General features: G+C 38.2%; 1 protein-coding gene across 1 annotated transcript in view; it reads right to left on the bottom strand.

Annotated features, from left to right (window-relative positions):
- The window catches only part of HELZ (helicase with zinc finger), a 219,813-nt gene that overhangs the window by 93,299 nt on the left and 106,120 nt on the right, over positions 1-20,394 (bottom strand). The window contains 2 exon segments of the mRNA XM_037810306.1: positions 5,810-6,038; positions 7,192-7,375. Coding sequence (XP_037666234.1) covers positions 5,810-6,038; positions 7,192-7,375 — 413 coding nt within the window.

Below are 20,394 nucleotides of genomic sequence, written 5' to 3'. Positions count from 1 at the left end.
AAAAATTCTTATTTTTAGAGCTAAAAATTTTCCTTTTTCTTTTAGTGAATGTTCTTTCAAAGACTATTCACACTGCCCTTGAACTCCTTGATATCTTACTGAAGTACTACACCTGGCATTCTGAGGCATTTCTGAACATACATAAATGGAAGATCTACCTGAGAGTTTTAACTATACCCATAATGAGGGGCTAAGAATTCATCACTATGATTATTTAAAGCTTCACTAATTCTCAGTGCCCACAACAAAATGAGAACAAGATACTGTTGTTTAGGGAACCTATGTGTATCTGCCTCTGCAATGAAATAGAACTTTAGGTATTTCAAAGGATAAAACCTTACTTTTAATCATGGCATGAACATAAAGTTTAGTTTTGTTTATATGTTAATCTTGCTCCTAGGATCACTGATAAAACTGGAAAAATCACTTGCCATCCTCAGGCCACAGTGATTTTAGTGTATGTTGTGTTTAAGTGTGTGTGTGCCAGTGCAAAAATGTGTAGAAAGATACATCTACATACATCACTACACATATATGAAATGTGTTTCTATTTCACTGAGTAAATGAAATTTGCTAATGAAGAAATTCAGCAAAGGGAAGATCTACCTTCTCCAAATGTGCTGGTTTGGAGAAATGCTGACTTCCTTCTCTACCTCTCCCCATTCTATGCAGATTTACCATGCATATTCATCACTTCCTGGGAAAGGCAGGGTAGCCCAAAGAGAACAGCAGGGGTTTTGAAGTCAATCTAACATCCATGTGAGAGAACCACTTACTAGCTATGTGACCTCGGGCAATAAATTAACCTCTCTGAATCCAGCTGCCTATTTAAAATGCAAATAAAATACCCACATTGCAGGGTTGTTGGGATAACTGAATGAGGCAATGTGTGCAAAGCACTTAAGCCAACACCTGGCACAGAGAAAGCTGCCAATAAACAGCAGCCACTATATTAATATTTGTTCCGTTGGGGAGGTGCTGTTCAGTACATTCATTTCAGGTTAATAGAAAAATTCTGTTTAAAAATACTTTACAACAAAAAGAATACATAACTGGCTGACTTCTAAACTGGTAATTATTCCCTGAAAAAGCAATTGGTATTTGAGAGTATCGTATTTGTTTTTTATAGATATTGAATAAAGAAAAAAATCCTGATGAATTCAAACTACAAAAAATTCATTTCTCCATTCTTGTAGTACCTAGGAACACATTAAGTCCTCTAGATTTGCTTGTATTGTGAGATTAATTCCTAATGAAATTAGATATTCATGTGCTCTAATTATCAGCTCACGTTTTAGAACCATGATTTAAATAGTCAAATAACATGGATAATCAAAATTCCCATTCAGCTATGAGACACATGATTTTCTTTCCATACAATGTATTATTTATCTCTCTGAAAATATTTTCCTTAATTTATAAATAATTTGCAGTCCATAACATACCCTAGCTGAGTGGTAAGAAAAAAAAACCCACCAGTAAAGCCAGCTTGCGGTTAAAAATTAGCTGTGGGTGACTCTGACAGCATGGCCTCAGAAAGAATTATTCACTTATTTGCTCTGAGAAAGTAATGATTTGTGGTCAGAAAAAAAGGGGTGAAAATGTTGATCTCATTCATTTCACAGTATAATATAAATCTATAGAATGAGGAAATGATTAAAAAATATATTTGGGTTGGTAAATGTTTGGAGTTATTTATAAGGAGGAGCCAAAACTAATGTGGCTCAAGACTATCCTTATATCATTTGTCTCTCCAATAGTTTCTTGGTTTCAATGCATGTTATCCTATTTTATACATGTTTTAACATATAAAACTCTAATGAAACTGAATGTGTTCTCTCATTAATCAAATAATAAAGAAAAATGGTAAAATACACAGCAATATTCTAACCAAATACAGTTCCAAAGAACAGGAGTGAAGCAACTAAAGTAAAATTCTCAGCAAGGAAGGCAAATTAGTAGAGTTGTTAGTATATTAGTTCTATTCATTTATAACTTGGACTTAACATATTTCCTTCCCCAATTTTTCATCATTAGTTGCTAAAAATGAATGGAAATCTATTTTAAAAATACAAAATTTTTCAAGAAAAAGTTATCTAAAAAATACGAAATTAATGGCATTTTACAAAGGAATTGTCTAGCTATAAATAAGTCATGGGCCCTTCAAGTTTTGTTTTTAGAAAATAAAAAGCTGTTTTTCATAATGCAACCATAAATTAAAATAATTCCTTTAATGTCTCCTATAAAAGATAATAACTTCTTTTGGGGTCTTAAATCCTAACACTGCAGCTTATGCTTAAAGTTCCCAAATAGTTTCCCTTCCCACAGAATATTTTTTTCCTGCTGAAACATGAAATCAGACAATAAAATGCTGTCATATACATTTTGCAACAGAGAACTTAGTTTAAAAAGGGCCACTTCCTCACAAACTTGTCTACTTTAATTCTAACATATCAAAAAGAAATAATTACCCAAGATATTTTTGAGCCTGTCTACAACTCTGTTGATTCTGAACTCACTTTGACAGGTACCAGAATGCTCATAAAATTTTAAATAATCCCTAGCGTATTTCTTTTCTGAGTATCATCACTATAAATTTCCATTCAACTGTTGTAGTTCTAATGCTAACATACTCTTTCAATACTCCAAAGGCCAAGTCTTAGTATGACAACTTCATAAGGTTAAAATTCCAATTAACTGGTATACGTAACAAGTGTATGAAGAGAAACTTTTTGTTTTTTGTTTATACTTTAACCACATTTCAGTAGAAATAGTTTCTTAAGACTAAAATCTGATGATACTAAGAATGCTATCCAGAGACAGGTAATAATCACTTCTAACTACCCAAATTTTAAGATTCTCTGGATAAGCTAGATACAAAGAACTATTTACAATGAGAAGGCTTAAGAGAAAATGACTAGAGAAGGAAAGTCATAAAAAAAGGGCGTCAAAGTAACAACAGAGGAAGACAAAGTGAAGCATCTATATAAAATTTAGTCTCCATTAAAAATATACACACACATGAAACTGCCTCTGGGCTCTTGTACTAATTGGTCCCTCTTTTTGAAGCATTTTTACCACAGATACCTGCATAGCTCACTGCCTCACCTCCAATGTCGGCTTTCTGGTAAGGCCCTACCATGGCCACATTATTTCAAGTAACTTAAAATATAAAATTACAAACCAGCCCCATCATTCCTCATCCCTCTTACAATGTTCTAGTTCTTTTCACTGAACTTACCTCCTAAAGTACGATATGTGTTAGTTTGCTAGGCTGCACAAAGCAGATATCATGAAATGCGTTGGCTTTAACAATGGCAATTTATTAACTTCTCTCCCTTCTCTTCCAGGTTTTGTTGATTTCAGCTTCTGGCTTCCCTGGCTTTCTCTCCCTGTGTCTGAATTTCATTCTCTTATAAAGGACTCAATTAAGAGGATTAAGACCCACTCTAGGCCATGCCTTACCTGAAGTAATCTCATCAAAAGGCCCTACCTACTTAAAACAATAGGTTTACACCCACAGGAATGGATTAGCTTTAATGTACCTCATGATTTTCTGAGGTACATACAATTCCAAACCACCACACTCCATCCTCTGGACCCCAAAAAGTCGTGTTCTATCCATTTAAAAGCCTTAAATCATTCAAAAAAAAATGTTAAGCACAGTCACATAAAAATTGGTTATAGATGTGGTCTGTTCTGGGGCACAACTCCCCTCTACCTGTGGACCTGTGAAACCTAGAGAACAAGTTATCTGCTTCCAATATACAAAGGATGGACAGGCACAGGAAAAACATTTCCATTCCAGGAAGGAGAAATTGGAAGGAAAATGGGTCACAGGTCCCAAACAATTCCAAAACGCTGCAGGGCACATCCCATTACATCTCAGTCTGGACATGATGGAGCGGCAGCCCCACCCTTTCCAAGTGTTTGCGCAGCAGTCATGCTTTCACGAAATACTGGAGTGTTGTTCTCCCAAATACTGGGGTAAAGGTTCCACCCTCATCAAGCATCGGGATGGCGGCCAGGCTCTAGGCTCCATCCTCGTCAAACATCAGGGTGGCAGCCAGACTCTCCACAATCCCCAGGCATCTGAGAAACTGGGGTGGTAGCACTCTTCCTGAACAACAGGGCAGAAAGCCTACCCTCTCCAAGTACTGGGGCAAACTCACCCCTTCTACACATATGGATGGGCTTGCTCTCTTGACCCAAGAAGATGTCTTCAGTCCAGACCTCAGCTTCCATGGCTCTGCCTTTGAAGTCATTTTTCCTTCAATCTGTCCCTTCTCTATCCCTTTTAGTCAGGCAGGCAGTGGTTCCATTCATACAGATCTCACAAAAAAACTTGTAGATTTCATATGTGGTACACAGGGGTCCAAACCATCAGACAAAAGAACTTTCCACATATCCTTTCTGGATAACTGCATTTCCAATACTGAATTGCACTGAAATGGCTGGCCAGATCCACATTCAGTTAAACTCTCACATGGAGCACTATTCTCTAAGGACTCACTTTCTGGAAGCTCAGAATTCTCCAAACCATCAATTTCTGGTTTCTCTGTGCCCAGGAGTTTAGTTCTCAGCTTATCCCTTTCCTCTTGCATTTTATTATACGCTGCAAGGAGAAATCAGGCTGCACTTTCCACATTTAGTTTGGAAATCTCCCCAAGTAAATATCCACGCTCATCACTTTCAAATTCTGTCTTCCCTGAGAGATCAGGACTCAATTTTGCCAAGTTCTCAGCCACTTTAAAACAAGAGTCACCTTTCCTCCAGTTTGCAATGACATGTTCATCATTTCTGCCTAAAAGCTCATCAGAAGTCCTTTAGCATTCATATTTCTACCAGCAGTCTCTTCAAAGCAATCTAGGCCTTTTCTATCAAGCACCTCACAGTTCTTCCAGCCTCTACCCATTATCCAAATACATTTTTGGTATTTGCAATAGGAACACCCCACTCTTCTGGTACCAAAATCTGTTTAAGTTTGCTAGGCTGCACAAAGCAGATACCATGAAATGCATTGACTTTAACAATGGCAATTTATTAGCTTACAAGGCTATAGCTTTGAAGTTGAGAAAAATGTCCAAATCAAGGCACCATCAAAGCAATGCTTTCTTCCTGAAGACCAGCTCTGATGATCCTTTGCTCTTCTGCTACGTGGCAAGGCCCATGGCAGCATCTGCTGGTCTCTCCCTCCCCTTCTTTTCAGGTTTCACTGATTTCAGCTTCTTGCTTCCCTGGCTTTCTCTCACTTTGTCTGAATTTCATTTTCTTACAAAGGACTCCAGTAAGACAATTAACGCCTACCTTAACTGAAGTAACCTCATCAAAAGCTCCTACTTACAATAGGTTTTCACCCACAGGAATGGATAAGCTTTAAGAACATGATTTTCTAGGGTACATACAGTTCCAGATCACCATACCATATAATTTACTTATTTTGTTTATTGTCAGTCTTCCTCATTTTCCCCCACTGCCATAAAATGAAAACCCCAGAAGAGCAGATATTTTTGTCTATTAGGTTTACTAATGTCTCACCAGTGGCTAGAAAAGTGCTTTTTATACAGTAAGCACTCAGGTAGTATTTGTTGAATGAGGAATGAATGAATGGATGGGTGGATGAATAAATACACAATTAAGCATATAATGAATAGTTCCAAGACAATATACTTCTGTGTTCTCAATGGATATCAGGTAAGACTAACCTGATTTTAATTCACTAAGGAGTCAAACAGATAAATGTACACATAGGGGTACAAATCACTTTACATTTCCCCTTTTAATGTTTCCATCAGTAACATGTAATTACCTGCATCTTCCAATAGAGCACAGAGCAATGGGATCACCCACCACAGCAACCAGGGATTGTGCTCTTGTGATGGCAGTATTAAGAAGCTTGTAGTTAGATAAAAATCCATAATCTAAGTCCTCTGTGGAATCTTCTAGCAGTTGCTCTTTCTTTTTAATTGGCGTCTGTTTATGTTTACAAGTATGCCTTGTACGCACCGTGCTAAGAAACAAAACTCTGAATTGCTTTCCTGAAAAAAAAGCAAAAGAAAATCAAAGACTTAAGATTGTCATTTTGAACCACTAATACAATAAAAGCACTGTATTTTTAAAAATTTTAGTGCTGGAAGCAACCAAAGAGATCATCTAGACCAACATCCCTCCCATACAAGGACATTTTCCTTGAGGCAGGGTCACCTAGCCTGTTGCTATCCAGGGCGAGCACAGCTGATTCCATAAAGCTTCCTTCTTCCTTATGGAGAGTCTACTTTGTACAGTGTTGTTTCTTACGCTATTTCTTAGAGTAACACATCTATTCTTATTCTATGACAAACCTCCAACCTTTGAAAACAGTTTTAATGTCTGTCCTTACCCTTTTCTTCTCTAGGCCAAATAACTCGAGTTCTTTCAACTACTCTTGACTCCCATAGACTGTTTCTAGACCATTAACTCTACCAGATCTCCTCTGGGTACTTTCTAGTTTACTACTGATGTTCCATCTAAACTGCACCATCAAATTATGCATGATCTGGAAAATACGTTGTTCAGTGGACTATTTTTTTCCATGACTCAAATATTACATTACTCTTACTATTGCATATTACCATGAAACCTACAATTATACTCTGTTTTTAGCACTCACACCATATTGTTGCTTTATATATTTAAAAACAGATTTAATAGCAATTAGTTACATGAGGACAATGTACATTAGGACAGTACACATGAGGACGAGTTGCTAAGAACTATTCACTTAGAGAGATCTACAGAAGAAAAGCACAAGCTGCACTTTGAAAAATGCACCTAAACAAAATTTGCAAGGCAGATGCAAGTGTTAAAAAATCTTCATGAAAAAATTAGTCCGCAGATATAATAAATCTACATTATGTGTTGTATGCTACTGTGCTTGTAACTACAGCATACAGGTATTATATGGCATTTATATAATTACGATCATTGAAAAAGTCCATTTCTTTATACTTCTTTTATTTGAATATATAAATTTAATAAAAGTATAAACAAGCTTGACCTTTAATTGTAAAATTTGGCACTAAAGCACTTGATACAAAATGAATACATAAATGTGTGTGCAGAAAAGAGATCCTGAGAATTAAAAATCAAATTTAGACACATTTTAAAGAATAAAGCATTTGAATTACTTAATTCATTTCAATTAATACTTACCTTGAACATTTAGCACCCGTTCAACATTAACATCAGACAATCTCTTTTTTCGAAGTTCAGCACGTATCCTAAACACTTGGTCAGCATATGGAGTCACCACACCAATACTTCCATCATCTAACTTCCCCCACGCTACTGGCCACTTCCTTCTTAACTCTTCTACACGTTCCACCACTTCAAATACCTTTAAACACATGCCCACACAAATTAAAGTTAGCACCAGGGTCTGGAGAAAAGAATATGGTAAGTAAATAGATGCATAGAGGATCTCACTGAGCAAATGTCATCATAAAAACTACATCTAAATAGGAATAATGTTTTGCTGATATAAACACAGTAAGAATAAAAACTTCTTATTTACAACTGGAAAAGTGAAATTCTATGATAATGCACCCATGAAAACATGAAAATCAGAAACAATGTAATAGGTAATTGAACCCCACCCATCACCCAGCCCCCTTTGTAAATGCAGACAGGCTCAAGTTACTGTGCAGGGAAAAGGAAAGGGATAGGGTCTTGAAACTGGTAGTACCATCGAGGAAAAGAGGAAGCAAGCCCCCACTCTCTCAGACTACTCTCTCCAGATCAGAAACTAACCAACCAACTAGGAGATTCCTGGAAATCAGTGCCACCACTAGGTTCCAGCAGCACAGAAATTAACATTGCTCTTCCTGTCATTTATATAACTAAACAGAGCAGCCAAGAGCCATCACCTGGCTCCAAACCATAGCTGAGACTAGGACAAATTTGGATCAGAGAGAGACTTCAGAACTTCCAGCATTCTAGCTGTGCAAGTTTGTCCTAGCCATTTTACTAACCTCACAATAAAGTAACCCCACATTTTATGCAATTAAATTTTTTGGACCCACTTACTGGATTATGATAGGGTTTTTTATTGTAGTTTGATCTATTTTAATTCAATAAATTAAGCAAACAGTTCCCATGTTTAGCACAGTGGGGGATCAAATCTTGCCCACTAAAAGATTACTACTGGATGAATGAGTAGAAAAATCGGGGGGGGGGGGGGGAGGCACCCAGTATTCTTTTTACTTTAATTGTTCTTTTTCACTTTAATTTTTATTGTTATTATTTTTGTGTGTGTGGTAATGAAAATGTTCAAAAATTAATTTTGGTGATGAACGCACAACTATATAATGGTACTGTGAACAACTGAATGTACACTTTGTATGGCTGCATGGTATATGAATATATCTCAATAAAAATGAATTAAAAAAAAAAAGATTACTACTTAGTAAACAGATTCCTAACATATGTATACTTATTTGGCAAGGCCAAAAGAGGGTCAAACAAGATTCTAGGAATGAATAGAGGGAATAGAAGAAGAAGAAATCTGAAAAGATATCTTTAAAATACATTTATTCATTAACTATTTATTAATATCTATTTGAATATACAATGTTAAATATGCTTAACAAAATTTGACAGTTTTCTGTCCTTTCAAGAAACTTGAGGATTACTGGCCAGGATTCAGCCCCATGTCGTGATACACATTCAGTGAATGATAAAGGTAAAGACTCTAGTCATCCTATTGTTATAATGATAAAAGAGTAAGTACATTAAACATGGAGAATGTTCAAGGATTCAGAAGAGCAAGCCTGACTAAGATATGGTACGGCTGAATCTATTGCAATAAAGTGTATAAAAAGCTGTTTTTACCTCTGATTAGATATGGTAGTAGATGAAAGTTGGAGAGATACCCCCCCCCCACACACACACACACATACACAGGATTCCTACTGCTAAGCAAAACATAATCATTTTTCCACTTTATCCCTCCTGTTCATACTCTTATATTCTAGTTAAGGGGTCTGGCAGTTGAGCGACAGTTCCCATCTTCCCAACTTCCTAGGGTGGAAGACCTAAACTGGATAGATTTTGACAGCCAGTGAGCATCAGCAGATCCCATCTTCCCTGGCACTGTAGTTAAAATACACAGACTCAGAATGGTGGGATAAGGAGTTTGAAGAAAATGCTCTCCCAAACAGACATCTATTAAGCTGGTCAAAGTTAGAAATTGATGAAAGGGCTTATAAGAAATCAAGAATCATTTATTAACAAAATCTACAGAAACTAAGAACAGTGGCAGGCCATGGCATCAGAATTAGGGATTGCATCCATGCCCCCACAGGTCTGCTTACAGAACTGTTTCAGTGAATTTGGTACCAAGAGTGCCACACTCTTGCTTCCTGGAGTAGAAGAGCTATTCGGGTGGTTTGGGCAGCTGGTGACATCAACAGATCTAATTTTCTATAGCTCTATGCTGCAGAAGGCCTATATTAAGCAGTTGGCAGTAGTCAGGTGGTACCTGTTCCCCTACCCCAACTCCAGCTATATAGGGAGGATCTATCTGAGTGGGACAGCGGGTGAAGAGTGAGTCTCCCTCTTCTACACAGTTCTGTGTTGCAGGAGGGGTGCTCCAATTGGTTTGGCAATTGAGCGACAGACAGCTCCCATCTTCCCCAGCTTCCTAGGGTGGAAGACCTAAATTGGACAGATTCTGATATCCAGTGAGCATCAGCAGATCCCATCTTCCCTGGCTCTGGGCTGTGGAAGATCCACACCGAATAGTAGCAGTAGCTGGAAAGCAGCACCTGAATGGCAGCTTCAGATCTTCACCACACATGACAGTCACAGAGCTCCTCTCCATTGGGATGATCCAGGTGGGAAGGTGAGTGAAGAACAAGTCCCCCATCCTCCTCCAGAAACTATTCCACAAGTTCTACCCTGCCTCTGCCAAGGAGTCCAACTTCAGTTGGATCACATTTTAGAGCAAATTATGCTGCAGGAAACTACCAAAAAAAAAAAAAAGAGAGAGAGAAAAAACAGCTAGCAATTAGCAAAGGCTAACACCTGGGTGTGGTACCAATCGCGACAGACCAGCCAAAACTTAGTGGGAGAGAAATCCCAGGTAAAACCAGTCATCCTTGGTGATGAAGAAGACTAGGTGCATGCCCAAGGCTGCACCCTCTGAGATGCAACATCAGAAACCACACACTGTGGAGGGAATAAACTTCAATGAATTAGTCCAGCCAAGACATAATACAAATAAGCAAACAACAAACTTCCCAGGGAGAGGAGAATCAGTATCCAGAGTTACTATTAAATAATGTCTAAAAGATCCTGATTAGAACAAAAAATGATGAGACATGCAGAAGAATAAGAAAGCATGAGCCTCATAAGAACTGCCTTTGAAGGGTTCCAGATGTTGGACTTTTAGCAGAAAAGACTTCAAAGCAGCTATTATAAATATGTTCAAAGATCTAAAGGAAACCATACTTAAATAATTAAAGGAAGGTATGATGAAAATATCTCAGCAAATAGAGAAAATAAAGAAATAAACATTATTAAAAAAAAAAAAAAAGACCAAATGGAAATTCTGGAGTTGAAAAGTAAAATGACTGAAATGAAAAGTTCACCAGAGGGTAAACAGTGAAAAAACATGAGATATAATAGAAAACAAAAGCAAAAGGCAGAGTTAACTTCAACGATATCAATATAACAAGAACCAGTGATATGCTATATATAGGAGACACACTGTAGATTCAAAGATACAAATAGGATGAAATAAAAGGATGAAAAAAAGATATACCAAGCAAAAAGTGACTATAAGCAAGGTGGAGTGGCTATACTAATACCAGACCAAATAGACTTCAAAGCAAACAAAATATGTTACTAGAGATAAAGAGCGACATTTCATAATAATAAAAAGGCCAGTCCGGATGATATAACAATTATAAACACCTACATACACCTAACAACAAAATTCCAAAATACATGAGACAAAAACTGTGTTCTTCTCTATGCCACAGGTCCCACCAAGCCTGATGGATTCATTTTTGATATCTGTATTATCCTGTGTACCTCTCATTTATCACTATCTTAAGGTTATTTTTATCTTTTTTTTGGTAGTTCCTCCCTTCAGACTGAATTTCTCAAGGTTAAGAATCACATCTTGGTGCTTACTATTTAATATTCTGCCTTTATTCAACTCAGCATTATATTGAGGCCATTTCATTATTGTGGGATATGAATTCATAATCAAGAAAAAATGGTCTTTTTCAATCTCTTTCATTCTATCATTTTAAACATGTAAAAGAAGGCACAAGTTCAGGTGATGAATAAAGCACAAGACATAAAGGAAAAAACATGTTCCCTAAACAAAGGATTACACATAGCAAAAATGCTATGAGTATTCTTAAATCTCCAGGTTCTTTAACTTTACTTTTAATTTCATCCTATGTTTTACATTCACTTTGGCTATAAATTTATGTAAGATCATCTTATTTTCACAATAATGAAATCTAAACTACATTAAACCTCACAACACCCTCCTAAATTTTAGCCAGAAACCATGAAAGTAGAGTTCTCATTTTCCCTCTTTGATATAACTGGTGCCACTTGCTCTGCTTGCTCTAGACCACAAAATAGATCTGAGTTTCATCCTTTTCTGCATACCATCAAGAAAATCTCAGGGCTTCCAAAAACATATTTACCATTCAAATATTTCTGCACTGTTATTCAAAACTTCGGAAAATTTTGCCTGTAAACTCAAGAGCTTCTATGTTCAGCCCATAGGAAACCTATAGCTCCTTTATCCACTGCAGTCAGTGAACAAGAGTCAGTTTATGCCCCTTGTAGAAAAAGCCCCAGGGCAATGCGTGTCAGACATTTTTATTGCAGTAACTCCCAGGGCTGAGGAGAGTAACTGAACAAACATGGTCTGGTCTGGTAGTGAAATTCAGAGAGGCTTAAAATTTCTCTAACATTACAGGTTTAATATTTAAAGGTTACTCAAATTTTGTCTTTGCTTATTTTAATATTAAAAAAAAAAAATACATCCTCTCTCCCAAAATTTCCAAATAAATAGAGGACAGTACAGGAAGATAGACTTTATTTCTTCTACTGCTTTTATGTTTCACGGAAAATACCATGTCACTGTGAAGGAACAAGTATCCTAGGATGAGAAGCTGAGCCTCTGGCAAACATAAATCCTGCCTTGGGCTCAGCTCTGATACCAGTGTCACCACAGAGTCAACAAGACTTCTTGGCTATCATAACTTAAATGCCTCTCCCAGAGAGACCCTCATACACCCACCCTCTATGGTCAGTTTCCTACTTTACAGATCAGTGGTTTCCAAACAAATACAAAAGTAGTCAAGATGACCCAAGAGTTATAGTCAATATTTCAAATATCTAAAGAGAATTTTACCTTTTCCTAAAATTAAATGGCATAGACTAGCTAAAATGTTGAATTTCTTTCCTTTGGGCTAGAATTTCATCAATAATAAGTAATGCTGATTTTCTTGTACTGACTTCTAACTGCAGGTTTCTGATCAATATTTAAAAGAAAAGATAAACCACTATTATATAATAAAGGTCATTTCTTTGTAAATAAAATGAGTAAAGCATGAAATGCAAGGGAATAAAATGAGGTGGAGCTCAGAGATCAAGAACCATTCCTCATGCCACTCTCCCATCCCCTCCCCATCTCGGTTTCCTGGCTTTGTTAACACTACAACCTTAACCACAGGGTTTCTGACCCTCAAAGACTTCACCATGCTTTTGCCTGGTGTCCGATCTGACTCCTCATACCACTCCCACTCTCTCTGTATTAAAAAGCGAGAAACAGTAAGAGACCCACGTGATTTGTAGCACAGAAAGGGATAGCAACATCATCATCATCTGGGTCTGGATGACCTCCAGGACAGGATTCTGCAATCCAAGTCCTACTCATTTAGTAAGTGACACCTCATTTGAGTATGCTCTATAAAACTTAATGAGAGAGAGGCGGGGCAAGATGGCAGACTGGTGAGCTGTAAGTTTTAGTTACTCCTCCAGGAAAGTAGGTAGAAAGCCAGGAACTGCATGGACTGGACACCACAGAGCAATCTGACTTTGGGCATACTTCATACAACACTCATGAAAATGTGGAACTGCTGAGATCAGCGAAATCTGTAAGCCAGGCTCAGTCCCGTGGGAGGAGGGGCTGCCAGCTCTGGGAAGGAGAAGGGAGAACTGCAGTGGCTGCTCTTATCGGAAACTCATTCTACTGATCCATACTCCAACCATAGACAGACTGAGACCAGACACCACAGAATCTGAGAGCAGCCAGCCCAGCAGAGAGGAGACAGGCATAGAAAAAAAAAAAACAACACGAAAAACTCCAAAATAAAAGCAGAGGATTTTTGGAGTTCTGGTGAACACAGAAAGGGGAAGGGCGGAGCTCAGGCCTTGAGGCGCATATGCAAATCCGAAGAAAAGCTGATCTCTCTGCCCTGTGGACCTTTCCTTAATGGCCCTGGTTGCTTTGTCTATTAGCATTTCAATAACCCATTAGATCTCTGAGGAGGGCCGTTTTTTTTTTTTGTTTTTTTTTTTTTAAATCCTTTTTTCTTTTTCTAAAACAATTACTCTAAGAAGCCCAATACAGAAAGCTTCAAAGAATTGCAATTTGGGCACGTCAAGTCAAGAGCAGAACTAAGAGAGCTCTGAGACAAAAGGCAATAATCCAGTGGCTGAGAAAATTCACTAAACAACACAACTTCCCAAGAAAAGGGGGGTGTCCGCTCACAGCCACCATCCTGGTGGACAGGAAACACTCCTGCCCATCGCCAGCCCCATAGCCCAGAGCTGCCCCAGACAACCCAGTGTGACGGAAGTGCTTCAAATAACAGGCACACACCACAAAACTGGGCGTGGACATTAGCCTTCCCTGCAACCTCAGCTGAATGTCCCAGAGTTGGGAAGGTGGAGCAGTGTGAATTAACAAAGCCCCATTCAGCCATCATTTCAGCAGACTGGGAGCCTCCCTACACAGCCCAGCAGCCCAGAACTGCCCTGGGGGGACGGGACTCACCTGTGACATAGCACAGTCATCCCTCAACAGAGGACCTGGGGTGCACAGCCTGGAAGAGGGGCCCACTTGCAAGTCTCAGGAGCCATACGCCAATACCAAGGACTTGTGGGTCAGTAGCAGAGACAAACTGCGGCAGGACTGAACTGAAGGATTAGACTATTGCAGCAGCTTTAAAACTCTAGGATCACCAGGGAGATTTGATTGTTAGGGCCACCCCCCCTCCCTGACTGCCCAGAAACACGCCCCATATACAGGGCAGGCAACACCAACTACACACACAAGCTTGGTACACCAATTGGACCCCACAAGACTCACTCCCCCACTCACCAAAAAGGCTAAGCAGGGCAGAACTGGCTTGTGGAGAACAGGTGGCTCGTGGACGCCACCTGCTGGTTAGTTAGAGAAAGTATACTCCACGAAGCTGTAGATCTGATAAATTAGAGATAAGGACTTCAATAGGTCTACAAACCCTAAAAGAACCCTATCAAGTTCAGCAAATGCCACGAGGCCAAAAACAACAGAAAATTATAAAGCATATGAAAAAATCAGATGATATGGATAACCCAAGCCCAAGCACCCAAATCAAAAGACCAGAAGAAACATACCTAGAGCAGCTACTCAAAGAACTAAAGATGAACAATGAGACCATAGTACGGGATATAAAGGAAATCAAGAAGACTCTAGAAGAGCATAAAGAAGACACTGCAAGACTAAATAAAAAAATGGATGATCTTATGGAAATTAAAGAAACTGTTGACCAAATTAAAAAGATTCTGGACACTCATAGTACAAGACTAGAGGAAGTTGAACAACGAATCAGTGACCTCGAAGATGACAGAATGGAAAATGAAAGCATAAAAGAAAGAATGGGGAAAAAAATTGAAAAAATCAAAATGGACCCCAGGGATATGATAGATAATATGAAACGTCCAAATATAAGACTCATTGGTGTCCCAGAAGGGGAAGAAAAGGGTAAAGGTCTAGGAAGAGTATTCAAAGAAATTGTTGGGGAAAACTTCCCAAATCTTCTAAACAACATAAATACACAAATCATAAATGCTCAGCGAACTCCAAATAGAATAAATCCAAATAAACCCACGCCGAGACATATACTGATCACACTGTCAAACACAGAAGAGAAGGAGCAAGTTCTGAAAGCAGCAAGAGAAAAGCAATTCACCACATACAAAGGAAACAGCATAAGACTAAGTACTGACTACTCAGCAGCCACCATGGAGGCAAGAAGGCAGTGGCACGATATATTTAAAATTCTGAGTGAGAAAAATTTCCAGCCAAGAATACTTTATCCAGCAAAGCTCTCCTTCAAATTTGAGGGAGAGCTTAAATTTTTCACAGACAAACAAATGCTGAGAGAATTTGCTAACAAGAGACCTGCCCTACTGGAGATACTAAAGGGAGCCCTACAGACAGAGAAACAAAGACAGGACAGAGAGACTTGGAGAAAGGTTCAGTACTAAAGAGATTCGGTATGGGTACAATAAAGGATATTAATAGAGAGAGGGAAAAATATGGCAAACATAAACCAAAGGATAAGATGGCCGATTCAAGAAATGCCTTCACGGTTATAACGTTGAATGTAAATGGATTAAACTCCCCAATTAAAAGATATAGATTCGCAGAATGGATCAAAAAAAATGAACCATCAATATGTTGCATACAAGAGACTCATCTTAGACACAGGGACACAAAGAAACTGAAAGTGAAAGGATGGAAAAAAATATTTCATGCAAGCTACAGCCAAAAGAAAGCAGGTGTAGCAATATTAATCTCAGATAAAATAGACTTCAAATGCAGGGATGTTTTGAGAGACAAAGAAGGCCACTACATACTAATAAAAGGGGCAATTCAGCAAGAAGAAATAACAATCCTAAATGTCTATGCACCCAATCAAGGTCCCACAAAATACATGAGAGAAACACTGGCAAAACTAAAGGAAGCAATTGATGTTTCCACAATAATTGCGGGAGACTTCAACACATCACTCTCTCCTATAGATAGATCAACCAGACAGAAGACCAATAAGGAAATTGAAAACCTAAACAATCTGATAAATGAATTAGATTTAACAGACATATACAGGACATTACATCCCAAATCACCAGGATACACATACCTTTCTAGTGCTCACGGAACTTTCTCCAGAATAGATCATATGCTGGGACATAAAACAAGCCTCAATAAATTTAAAAAGATTGAAGTTATTCAAAGCACATTCTCTGACCACAATGGAATACAATTAGAAGTCAATAACCATCAGAGACTTAGAAAATTCACAAATACCTGGAGGTTAAACAACACACTCCTAAACAATCAGTGGGTTAAAGAAGAAATAGCAAGAGAAATTGCTAAATATATAGAGACGAATGAAAATGAGAACACAACATACCAAAACCTATGGGATGCAGCAAAAGCAGTGCTAAGGGGGAAATTTATAGCACTAAACACATATACTAAAAAGGAAGAAAGAGCCAAAATCAAAGAACTAATGGATCAACTGAAGAAGCTAGAAAATGAACAGCAAACCAATCCTAAACCAAGTACAAGAAAAGAAATAACAAGGATTAAAGCAGAAATAAATGAAATAGAGAACAAAAAACAATAGAGAGGATAAATATCACCAAAAGTTGGTTCTTTGAGAAGATCAACAAGATTGACAAGCCCCTAGCTAGACTGACAAAATCAAAAAGAGAGAAGACCCATATAAACAAAATAATGAATGAAAAAGGTGACATAACTGCAGATCCTGAAGAAATTAAAAAAATTATAAGAGGATATTATGAACAACTGTATGGCAAGAAACTGGATAATGTAGAAGAAATGGACAATTTCCTGGAAACATATGAACAACCTAGACTGACCAGAGAAGAAATAGAAGACCTCAACCAACCCATCACAAGCAAAGAGATCCAATCAGTCATCAAAAATCTTCCCACAAATAAATGCCCAGGGCCAGATGGCTTCACAGGGGAATTCTACCAAACTTTCCAGAAAGAACTGACACCAATCTTACTCAAACTCTTTCAAAACATTGAAGAAAATGGAACACTACCTAACTCATTTTATGAAGCTAACATCAATCTAATACCAAAACCAGGCAAAGATGCTACAAAAAAGGAAAACTACCGGCCAATCTCCCTAATGAATATAGATGCAAAAATCCTCAACAAAATACTTGCAAGTCGAATCCAAAGACACATTAAAAAAATCATACACCATGACCAAGTGGGGTGCATTCCAGGCATGCAAGGAGGGTTCAACATAAGAAAAACAATCAATGTATTACAACACATTAAAAACTCGAAAGGGAAAAATCAATTGATCATCTCAATAGATGCTGAAAAAGCATTTGACAAAATCCAACATCCCTTTTTGATAAAAACACTTCAAAAGGTAGGAATTGAAGGAAACTTCCTCAACATGATAAAGAGCATATATGAAAAACCCACAGCCAGCATAGTACTCAATGGTGAGAGACTGAAAGCCTTCCCTCTAAGATCAGGAACAAGACAAGGATGCCCGCTGTCACCACTGTTATTCAACATTGTGCTGGAAGTGCTAGCCAGGGCAATCCGGCAAGACAAAGAAATAAAAGGCATCCAAATTGGAAAAGAAGAAGTAAAACTGTCATTGTTTGCAGATGATATGATCTTATATCTAGAAAACCCTGAGAAATCGATGATACAGCTACTAGAGCTAATAAACAAATTTAGCAAAGTAGCGGGATACAAGATTAATGCACATAAGTCAATAATGTTTCTATATGCTAGAAATGAACAAACTGAAGAGACACTCAAGAAAAAGATACCATTTTCAATAGCAACTAAAAAAATCAAGTACCTAGGAATAAACTTAACCAAAGATGTAAAAGACCTATACAAAGAAAACTACATAACTCTACTAAAAGAAATAGAAGGGGACCTTAAAAGATGGAAAAATATTCCATGTTCATGGATAGGAAGGCTAAATGTCATTAAGATGTCAATTCTACCCAAACTCATCTACAGATTCAATGCAATCCCAATCAAAATTCCAACAACCTACTTTGCAGACTTGGAAAAGCTATTTATCAAATTTATTTGGAAAGGGAAGATGCCTCGAATTGCTAAAGACACTCTAAAAAAGAAAAACGAAGTGGGAGGACTTACACTCCCTGACTTTGAAGCTTATTATAAAGCCACAGTTGCCAAAACAGCATGGTACTGGTACAAAGATAGACATACAGATCAATGGAATCGAATTGAGAATTCGGAGATAGACCCTCAGATCTATGGCCAACTGATCTTTGATAAGGCCCCCAAAGTCACTGAACTGAGCCATAATGGTCTTTTCAACAAATGGGGCTGGGAGAGTTGGATATCCATATCCAAAAGAATGAAAGAGGACCCCTACCTCACCCCCTACACAAAAATTAACTCAAAATGGACCAAAGATCTCAATATAAAAGAAAGTACCATAAAACTCCTAGAAGATAATGTAGGAAAACATCTTCAAGACCTTGTATTAGGCGGCCACTTCCTAGACTTTACACCCAAAGCACAAGCAACAAAAGAGAAAATAGATAAATGGGAACTCCTCAAGCTTAGAAGTTTCTGCACCTCAAAGGAATTTCTCAAAAAGGTAAAGAGGCAGCCAACTCAATGGGAAAAAATTTTTGGAAACCATGTATCTGACAAAAGACTGATATCTTGCATATACAAAGAAATCCTACAACTCAATGACAATAGTACAGACAGCCCAATTATAAAATGGGCAAAAGATATGAAAAGACAGTTCTCTGAAGAGGAAATACAAATGGCCAAGAAACACATGAAAAAATGTTCAGCTTCACTAGCTATTAGAGAGATGCAAATTAAGACCCCAATGAGATACCATCTAACACCGGTTAGAATGGCTGCCATTAAACAAACAGGAAACTACAAATGCTGGAGGGGATGTGGAGAAATTGGAACTCTTATTCATTGTTGGTGGGACTGTATAATGGTTCAGCCACTCTGGAAGTCAGTCTGGCAGTTCCTTAGAAAACTAGATATAGAGCTACCATTCGATCCAGCGATTGCGCTTCTCGGTATATACCCGGAAGATCGGAAAGCAGTGACACGAACAGATATCTGCACGCCAATGTTCATAGCAGCATTATTCACAATTGCCAAGAGATGGAAACAACCCAAATGTCCTTCAACAGATGAGTGGATAAATAAAATGTGGTATATACACACGACGGAATACTACGCGGCAGTAAGAAGGAACGATCTCGTGAAACATATGACAACATGGATGAACCTTGAAGACATAATGCTGAGCGAAATAAGCCAGGCACAAAAAGAGAAATATTATATGCTACCACTAATGTGAACTTTGAAAAATGTAAAACAAATGGTTTATAATGTAGAATGTAGGGGAACTAGCAGTAGAGAGCAATTAATGAAGGGGGAACAATAATCCAAGAAGAACAGATAAGCTATTTAACGTTCTGGGGATGCCCAGAAATGACTATGGTCTGTTAATTTCTGATGGATATAGTAGGAACAAGTTCACAGAAATGTTGCTATATTATGTAACTTTCTTGGGGTAAAGTAGGAACATGTTGGAAGTTAAGCAGTTATCTTAGGTTAGTTGTCTTTTTCTTACTCCCTTGTTATGGTCTCTTTTAAATGTTCTTTTATTGTATGTTTGTTTTCTTTTTAACTTTTTTTTCATACAGTTGATTTAAAAAAGAAGGGAAAGTTAAAAAAAAAAAAAAGAAAGAAAAACAAGGGAAAAAAAAAAAGATGTAGTGCCCCCTTGAGGAGCCTGTGGAGAATGCAGGGGTATTCGCCTACCCCACCTCCATGGTTGCTAACATGACCACAGACATAGGGGACTGGTGGTTTGATGGGTTGAGCCCTCTACCATAAGTTTTACCCTTGGGAAGACGGTTTGCTGCAAAGGAGAGGCTAGGCCTCCCTATATTTGTGCCTAAGAGTCTCCTCCTGAATGCCTCTTTGTTGCTCAGATGTGGCCCTCTCTCTCTGGCTAAGCCAACTTGAAAGGTGAAATCACTGCCCTCCCCTCTACGTGGGATCAGACACCCAGGGGAGTGAATCTCCCTGGCAACGTGGAATATGACTCCTGGGGAGGAATGTAGACCCGGCATCGTGGGACGGAGAACATCTTCTTGACCAAAAGGGGGATGTGAAAGGAAATGAAATAAGCTTCAGTGGCAGAGAGATTCCAAAACGAGCCGAGAGATCACTCTGGTGGGCACTCTTACGCACACTTTAGACAACCCTTTTTAGGTTCTAAAGAATTGGGGTAGCTGGTGGTGG

This window comes from Choloepus didactylus, chromosome 18 (assembly GCF_015220235.1).
Source record: "Choloepus didactylus isolate mChoDid1 chromosome 18, mChoDid1.pri, whole genome shotgun sequence".
Taxonomy (NCBI): domain Eukaryota; kingdom Metazoa; phylum Chordata; class Mammalia; order Pilosa; family Megalonychidae; genus Choloepus; species Choloepus didactylus.
The sequence above is the reverse complement of the archived record's forward strand: the minus strand, read 5'-3'. Positions and strand labels throughout refer to the sequence as shown.